The sequence below is a fragment of the Piliocolobus tephrosceles genome, chromosome 7 (assembly GCF_002776525.5).
Source record: "Piliocolobus tephrosceles isolate RC106 chromosome 7, ASM277652v3, whole genome shotgun sequence".
Taxonomy (NCBI): Eukaryota; Metazoa; Chordata; class Mammalia; order Primates; family Cercopithecidae; genus Piliocolobus; species Piliocolobus tephrosceles.
In genome coordinates, this window is record NC_045440.1 from 127,683,651 (window position 1) to 127,692,515 (window position 8,865).

Here is an 8,865-nt window from a genome sequence, read left to right on the forward strand (position 1 = left end):
TTACCTTTTTGAGAAACTATCAGACTTTTCCATAGTGGCTACACTACTTTATATTCCAACCAGCAGTGCTCCAATCCAGAAGTATTCCAGTTTCTCCAATCCTCACCAATACTTGTTATTTTCTGAGTATTTTTGATACAGCTTTTTCAGTGGGTGGTGGGTGTGAAGTGTTATCTTGTGGTTTTGAATTTGCCTTCCCTAATGGTTAGTGACCTTGAGTGTCTTTTCATGTGCTTATTGGCCATTTATATATCTTCTTCAGATAAATGCTTGTCTTTTGTCTATTTTTTTAATCAGATTTTTGTTGTTGTTGCTGTTGAGTTTAGGAGTTTCCTGTATATTCTGGATATTAATCCCTCATCGGACATGTGATTTGCAGATATTTTCTCTCATTCCATGGTTGCCCGTTTACTCTGTTGATAGTCCTTTCATACACCAATTTAAAATTTTCATGAACTCCAATTTGTCTATTTCTTCTTTTTTTGCTTGGGCCTTCAGTGTCATATCCAAAAAATCATTACCAAATCTAATGTCATGAAGCTTTTCTCCTAAGTTTTCTTCTAAGAGTTTTATCGTTTTAGCTGTTATGTTTAGGTCTTTGAGTTAATTTTTGTATATAGTGTTTGATAAGAGCCCAACTTCATTCCTTTGCTTTTGACTACCCATTTTTTTCCCCGGCACCATTTGTTAATATCCTTACTAAGTGTTTTTCTGTATTTCATTAATACATAATACTAACATTGTCAGATCTTTATTGCAGCAGGTATACTATTTTTCTAGATAATTTCCTATGGGAGATCTTCTATAATTATAATCTCTGTGATGTCTATAGTCAGAATAGGCTAGGATGTACTGTAGTAACAAACCATACCGTAGTAATAAACATCCCTCCAACCCGCCCCAAATCTTAGAGGTTTATCCTTATCTTAGCAGTTGATTTCTTACTCAGAGATTTGACTCTGAGTCTGAGCAACATTCCACATGTTGGCTAAGATTCTAGGCTGTTTTGATCATATGGACCCTCCCTATCAACACTAATTCCACAATTCCTGGGTCAGGGAAAATAGAGTGATAAAACTACAACACTTTTAAATCCTTCTACTTGGAAGACTTGGCACTTCCACTTACATTTCATTGGCCAGAACAAGTTAGATGGACATGCCCAACTTCAAGTGAGCAGGGAACTGCAGTGACCCCTGTGCGCAGAGTAAAGGAGAACCAGATGTTGGTGAATAACAGTAATGCTTTCTACAATGTGGATATAATTATTCCCAATTTACAGATCAAGAAATTAGGGCTCCACAGCTAATTATAAGAAAGTTCCATTTGGTTTTAAAACCATCTTCTCTCTTTGTTCCCAGTAACTATTGCATTATAACTGGAAATAGACTATTTTCTCCCTAAAGAACTATCCAATTTTCTGCCTGCGCTAGTCTTTGTGATGTTTATGATGATTTAACAATACTGCTTGCTAACTGTAAGCCAACTGATTTTCAGTAAAATAACAAAAATCAGATTGTGGTGAATCTTTCTTATGGTTTTTCTGAGTCACTGACTGCTCCTAAGAGCCCACTTGAGGCTGTCAGGAAATACTCAAGGGGCTTTTTTCTTTTTTTTTTTTTTGAGACGGAGTCTTGCTCTGCCGCCCAGGCTGGAGTGCAGTGGCCGGATCTCAGCTCACTGCAAGCTCCGCCTCCCGGGTTTACACCATTCTCCTGCCTCAGCCTCCCGAGTAGCTGGGACTACAGGCGCCCACCTAGTCGCCCGGCTAGTTTTTTGTATTTTTTAGTAGAGACGGGGTTTCACCGTGTTAGCCAAGATGGTCTCGATCTCCTGACCTCATGATCCGCCCGTCTCGGCCTCCCAAAGTGCTGGGATTACAGGCTTGAGCCACCGCGCGCGGCCGGGGCTTTTTTCTTCCTTTGGCATTCAGGAAGCTCAGCTAGAGGCTTAGGAATTAGAATCCAGGCATGTAGAGGTAGCAAAAGTGACCACTAAATAGAAATAAATTTTCAGTGGCGTAAATTTTAAAAATAAGCATTAGAGGTACATGACACTCTGCTCATGTTAATCCTCCACACCAGGAGGGGCTTCCTTTCTTTCTTCCAAACCCGAGTACACCTTGCTTGACCTCTGCTATAATCCAGAACGCATTTTACCTGGCTCTAGAATTCATGCTTATCATGTCTTATTCACCTCTGTATACTGAGTTTCCTCAGACCTCATCAACTGACGTGTAGAAATGAGATTACAGTGACAGTAATAACCCCATTTCATAGACTCTTATGACCCAGTGTGTTCCATAGATTTCAGCTGCTTAAAAAGTCCTATTCCCTCACTTAGGGAGTAAAACATTGCTTTGAAATAAAACCTTAACCCAGGCCTAGGATAGTTCACCCAACGTCGTCTCCCCTCCAGATACAGCAGTGGGAATAGGTATGTGGGCAGAAGCACAGACTGGGATGACAAGTGTTGGCCAGTGACAGACAGTAAGAAGTACGCTGCCTGGGGCTTTGAAAAGCTCTGGTTTCTCTGACATGAGGAGTAGCCCAGCTCTTGCTTGCCCTTTGTCCCGTCCCTTGATTCCTGCCTGGAATACAGATGTGATGTGTGGAGGTGCAGCAGCCATCTTTCCACATGAGGACTGAAGCCAAGGTCAATCATAGCACATCAAGAAGTAGGAGAAAGCTTTAGCTCTGCACTGCTTCATTCAGACTTCTAGTTACAAGGGGGAAAAAAAACAAACTTCTAACTTGTTAGTCAGGTTTTCTGTGGCTTGCAGCCAACAGCAATCCTAACTTTACAGAATGCCAAAGCACATACCTACAAAAATACAGAAGAGATTAAATTGCTTTTAAAGGAACATATCCTCATTTGAGTCAAAATAGTAGATAAGAGGCAGAGACTGGCCAGATTCAAGAGCTGAGGCAGGACAGAAGTCTACAAAAATAGAGACTGCAGTAGCCTACATTTAAGAACATTCCCCTCTCCCCCAGCACATCAGCACGACTCACATATAATCTGATTTATGCAGAGGCAGGGCAGAGGCAGGCACAAGAATGACACAAAAGCCTCATAAAAACTCCTAAATAGTTCAGCAACTAGGTCATTTGGTGAATGGGCTTTTAGTAAATTAGCTTTCAGCAAATTGATTTTCAGCAAAGTGACTTAAAGCCTGTGTTTTCGGCTGGAACCGTTGCCATTTCCCAAGGCTGCCGCACTTTCTACAATAGCTAAGCAGTCCTCTGTGCCAGAGGCAGGCTGGGGCCCAGCTAGGGTGACAGTGCCTCTCTCCACACTCACTGAGTGCTCCAGGAGGTCCCTGGGAGAGGCCTGCTCCATCCCATGGTCCTGAAGAGATTTCCAGTGGAACAGCTCTTCAACATTCCCGTGCTCCATGGAGGATTCAGGCATTGTCAATCACTGGGGTTAGGCACAGAGACAAACCCATGGGGATGCCTGGGCCTTACTCACACCTGGCCTTCCCTGCTGGGGACTGACCCTTTGATACTGGTCAAGCTTTTGCTGCCCACCCTTCCTTCTTTTTATTTTTTTAAGATGGAGTCTCTCTGTCTCCCAGGCTGGAGTGCAGTGGCGTGATCTCGTCTCACTGTAACCTTCACCTCCCGGGTTCAAGCGATTCTCCTGCCTCAGCCTCCCAAGTAGCTGAGATTACAGGTGCCTGCCACCACGCTCGGCTAATTTTTTATATTTTTAGTAGAGATGGGGGTTTCACCATGTTGGCCAGGCCGGTCTCAAACTCCTGACCTCAAGCAATCCACCCACCTCGGCCTCCCAAATTGCTGGGATTACAGGTATGAACCACCGCACCTGGCCCCCTCCTTGTCTTTAGAAACATCCCCCAGGTGTGACTACTGCTGCTGATTGGAAGGCCATTTTTGAGAGATTCTCCTATACCATGCTGCCTTGTATATGAGTTTAGTAGCACTGCCATAGGAAGATACCACAGAGTTGGGGGCTTAAACAACAGAGATGTATTTCCTCACAGCTCTGGAGGGTGGAGTCCAAGATGAAGGTATTGTCAGGGTTGGTTTCTCCTAAGGCCTCTCTCCTTAGCTGGTAGATGGCCGTCTTCTCTCTGTGTCTTTACACCATCTTCCCTCTATGCATCTCTGTGGCCAAATCTTTTGATAAGGACAGCAGTCGGACTGGACAGGGCCCACCCTAACAACCCCACTTAAACTTAATTTCCTCTTTAAAAGCCCCATTTCCAAATACAGTCACATCCTCAGGTATATGAGGTTAGGGCTTCAAAGCATGAACTTTTTTTAGGTATGTACAAGCCCATAACAGGTATAGAGTAGGCCCTCAAAGCAAATTTTAAATTACTGCAGTGATCTTATCCCAAAATTATCCAAAGTCTGCCTTCTCTGCTTTATATGTATCAAAGCAACTGTCCATTGAAGGTTTGACCTTCCGACGACTTGCTGGCAGGAGTGAATAGACTAATCGTGCTAATGCAAGCATTCTGTTCCATGTGACAACTATTTTTCACTGTAAAGTAAATCAATTGGGATTCTGGTATTTGCCTCACTCAGGTGTGCACTTTACTCAGCTTGAGATAGTCTGGAAGGTCTCATCACCTGAACACTGACAATTGTGCATCTCTGGGCTTTCTGAGGCAAGAATCGGGTCCTGGGATGTGGTGGATGATGGTGGTACCACTGGTGCAGTCTTCCCTGGCACAGGCCCCTCTTCCCTAATTATTCCCATTTTACAGATGGTCAGAGAGGTTAGGTAAATTTTACAAAGTCACACAGCTAATAAGTGGTGGCAGAGTCAGAATCCACCCCCTGGTTCTGATGACAAAGCCCAAGATTTGTCACTATCCTGACCACCTTTCTTCTATGAATAGACATGCAAAAACAAGTGGCAACTGACTCTTCAATACCCTGGTGTTGTCTATGTCATTCCTTATGGGGAACTGCTGCTTTGGAAAAAATGAAGGAGAGTGGCAAGACTGAAATCCAAGCAGCCTGACTGACAAGGAACAGATAGCTCTGTGGAACCGTCTGGTCGAGCTTCAACTCAAATCACTCTCATCAGATTGGAGTTCTGGTTCACAGACTCCCAGTCATATTTTGGCACTCGCTTCAGGCCTGGATCTTTTAAACCAGGGACTGCAGAAAAGAATGTATCAGGAACAAGCACACAGGAAGGAGGAAGGGCCAGGCCCAGTGACTCACACCTGTAATCCCAGAGCTTTGGGAGGCTTAGGCAGGAGGATCGTTTGAGGCCAGGAAGTTTGAGAGCAGTCTGGGCAGCATTGTAAGACCACATCTCCACCAAAACAACAACAACAACAACAACAAAAATTAGCCAGGGGTGGTGGTGTGAGCACCTGTAGTCCCAGCTATTCAGGAGGCTGAGGCAGGAGAATTGCTTGAGCCTATGAATTTGAGACTGCAGTGAGCTGTGACTGCACCACTGCACTGTGACCTGGGCAACTGAGTTGAGACCCTGACGCTATTAAAAAAAAAAAAAAAAAAAAAGAAAAAGGAGGAATGTCAGGAGTGTGTCCTCCCCACGGTCAAGTCCTACCAAAGCTGCTTTTTCCACTTCCCCTAGGCCTCCTGTCTCCACCTGTAAGACCAGCTTTCTGCCTCTTTCCAAGTTTAGTATTATTTTCCTGCTTTGTATCATAAACCCTGCAAGGACTAGAGCATGCGAACCCATGAGGAGAGGCCATGCAAAGTGATTAAGAACAAGCCATTAACATGGCAGAACTGGATTTAAATCCAAGTTCAAACACTTAACTTTCCTTCTGAGATAGAAAGATGGTGATAATAGCCCCAAACTTATAGGTGAACCATGAAGAATACATGTGATAACAAAGTTAAATTCTTGGCATACAGTGAGTGCTCAATAAAGGATATTAAAACCTAGACCTGTGGCTTGGGTCTTGCGTGATAATCTTCTGGAAATCGACAGCTATTTTCACAAGCTTAAGACACACTGTTTCCTCTCTCCCTTTCTCTTTTAAGGCTGTAAGACATCAGGAGGCAGGGTTTGAGTTCCAGCTTAGCTACGAATTGGCCATATGACCTTGTACAAATGACTCACGTGTTAAGGATTCAGTTTCTTTATCTGCAATATAGTAGTAACACTTCAGTGACCCCATGCAGCGAGTTCGCACTCCTGGGCCCCCCGGGACGTACATGGGACCAGGCACTGTGGAGCAGGAGGAGGCGCCTGTCCCTGTCGTGGGCGGATGGCGGGGTGCGTAGGGGCGGGAGGTGGCACCCCTCGAGCATGGCAGACTGCAGGACCTGAGCCCTGCCCCGCGGAGAGGCAGCTGCTAGCCAGTGATGGGAACTGAACAGCGCTGCCGCAGCCTCAGCCCCTGGCAAAGCGCTGGGCAGCTAGGGAACATGGCCCTGGAGGGGCTCTGCTCGGCCCTCAGAGATGGACAAAATGTTGGAATCAAGCACATTCCTGTAATCCAGTGTGACATTTCGGTTCAAACCAGCAATGGAGGTCATTTTGCTTTACCAAATTATCCTGTCTCATATCCAAACAAGGAGTGTATCTACATTTTGGAAGCTGCTCCATGTGAAAGAATTGAGTTTTGATGAACATTATTATTATATAGAGCCATCATTTGAGTGTCGGTTTGATCACTTGGAAGTTCCAGATGGGCCATTTGGTTTCTCTCCCCTTATAGATTGTTATTGCAGCATGAAAAGCCCTCCATTAATCAGATCAACAGGGAGATTCATGTGGATTAAGTTTAGTTCTGATGAAAATAACTAATATTCATTTATTCCAGATCCAGACTTTACTTACCTAGCAGATTGTGGGTTTGAGCTCTCGAGAGCAGATGGAATAGTGCACTCTAGTCAGGTAGAACAAGAAGAGAAAATAAAACCTGGCCAAGTCATTGATTGCATCTGGACCATGAAAGCCACTCCAAAAGCTAGGATTTGAGGTTCCTAGATTATCGAATGAAGCACTCAAATAAATGCAAGAGAGACTTTGTTGCAGTCTATGATGAAACCAGTTATATTGAAAACCTGAAGGCCAAGTTTTGCAGCACTGTGGCCAGTGATGGAATGCTTAAAACAGGAATAGGAGTGATACAAGTGTGGGCAGATCAAGGTCGTTGGCTTAGCAGGTTTCAAATGCTCTTTGCTTCCTTCATTGAGCATAACACATACTGTTTATCCACCCACCCATCAATAGGCATTTTGTCTGTTTCCGCCTTCTGGCTATTGTGCGTAATGCTGCTGTGAACTTTGGTGTGCAAGTAACTGAGTTCCTGCTTTCCATTCTGTGGAGTATAGAGCTAAAAGTAAAATTGCTGGATCATCAGCTCCCTGCACAGGCAGCACTGTCTTTTGACATAGCAACATGTGCATCAATAATCCTTTAGTCTGTAGTGATGTCCAAAATTGTGTAGATCCTTGGGATGAAAATCATTGTAAAGAAAAGAGAAAAGGCAGGACTATTTGAACAAATCACTGAAACTCATGGGACAATTATTGGCATTACTTCAGAGATTGTCTTGGTCCTTCTCATTATTTCTGTTTTAGTACAAGTGAAACAGCCTCAAAAGAACGTCATGGCTTACGAAATTGCTTTTCATAAAACCGGGTTCCAAGAAATGTTTGATCCTCTTCATTGTGAACTGTTTTCGCTAAGGGACAAAGACATTTCTGCAAATCTGACAGACTTGTCAGAAGAACTGAACAACTACCAGAAGACGTGGCGCTCCTCCACCACCTCCCAGTGCATCCACAACCACCACTGGGGTTCGCTGACCTCCAGCATCAAACAAAGCAGGACCAACCTCAGTTCCGTGGAACTTCCCTTCCGAAATGACTTTGCACAACAACAGCCAATGAAAACATTCAATAGCACCTTCAAGAAAAGTAGTTACACTTTCGAACAGGGACACGAGTGCCCTAAACAGCCGCTAGAAGACCAAGTAATGGAGGAGATTCCCTGTGAAATTTATGTCAGGAGGCAAGAAGATTCTGCATAAGCATTCATATCCATCAAACTCTAATCTTCTGCTAAAGGTGATGTGAATTCTTAAGTGTGTACATATGCAGCCTCCAGGGCACCATACTGTTTCCCGTAGGCAACCTCCAGGGAACCATACTGTTTCCAGCAGCCAATCCTTTTGTCCTGCCACAACTACGAAGACCTTGATTTACCATTAGCCTATTGTATGGTGATGTTTTTATTCTCTCAGGCTGTCTATATATGTTAAACCAATCAAGGAACTTACTCTATTCAGTGGAAGCAATAATCATCATCCATTGCTTGGTGTCATAAAGCACCACCAGTTAAAAAGTATTGGAAGAGGTGGTTGGATGGAGCCAGGTTTGGGCTGCCTATTAGTTTTAGCAAGGGGGAATACTGCTCTTGACTGATACAGCTCTGTCAATATTCTGATCCCACGATAGACTTAAAAAAAAAAAGACATAGTAGTAACAGCTATTATTTAATAGGCCACATTCCCTGATGAGTGTATTAATGAACTATATAATTTAATCTTCCTAACCCTGTAAGAAAGGCATTTTCCCCAATTTAGATGAGAAGTTCAGTAGCTGGCTAAGGTTACTCTGCTAGTGACTTACCAGGTGAGAATTCGAACCCTGAGCAACTAGGCTTCACAGCTGATGCTCTTTTGCCTGTGTCAGCCTCCTGCCCTTGGTTGTCCCTCCCACAGGCCTTTGGTGTGAGCATAGAGATTATGGCTGTGAAACTGCTTTCTGTGTTGTACAGAGACAGAACAAATTCCAGTTATTGTGTGATCTAACATGCTGGCTCCCTATCTACCCTCCCTTTGGGGCCCATCTCTTAACCCACTAGAACCCCAGTGAAAGGAATCAGTTG

At 44.0% G+C, this 8,865-nt stretch overlaps 1 protein-coding gene across 1 annotated transcript; it reads left to right on the plus strand.

Annotated features, from left to right (window-relative positions):
* The first annotated feature begins 7,142 nt into the window (after nt 1-7,142).
* LOC111549809 (neuropilin and tolloid-like protein 2) lies at nt 7,143-8,005 on the plus strand. Its single transcript, XM_023223010.1, has 2 exons — nt 7,143-7,167; nt 7,449-8,005. The coding sequence occupies exons 1-2, from the start codon at nt 7,143-7,145 to the stop codon at nt 8,003-8,005; spliced, it is 582 nt and encodes a 193-aa protein (XP_023078778.1).
* The last annotated feature ends 860 nt before the right edge of the window (nt 8,006-8,865 follow it).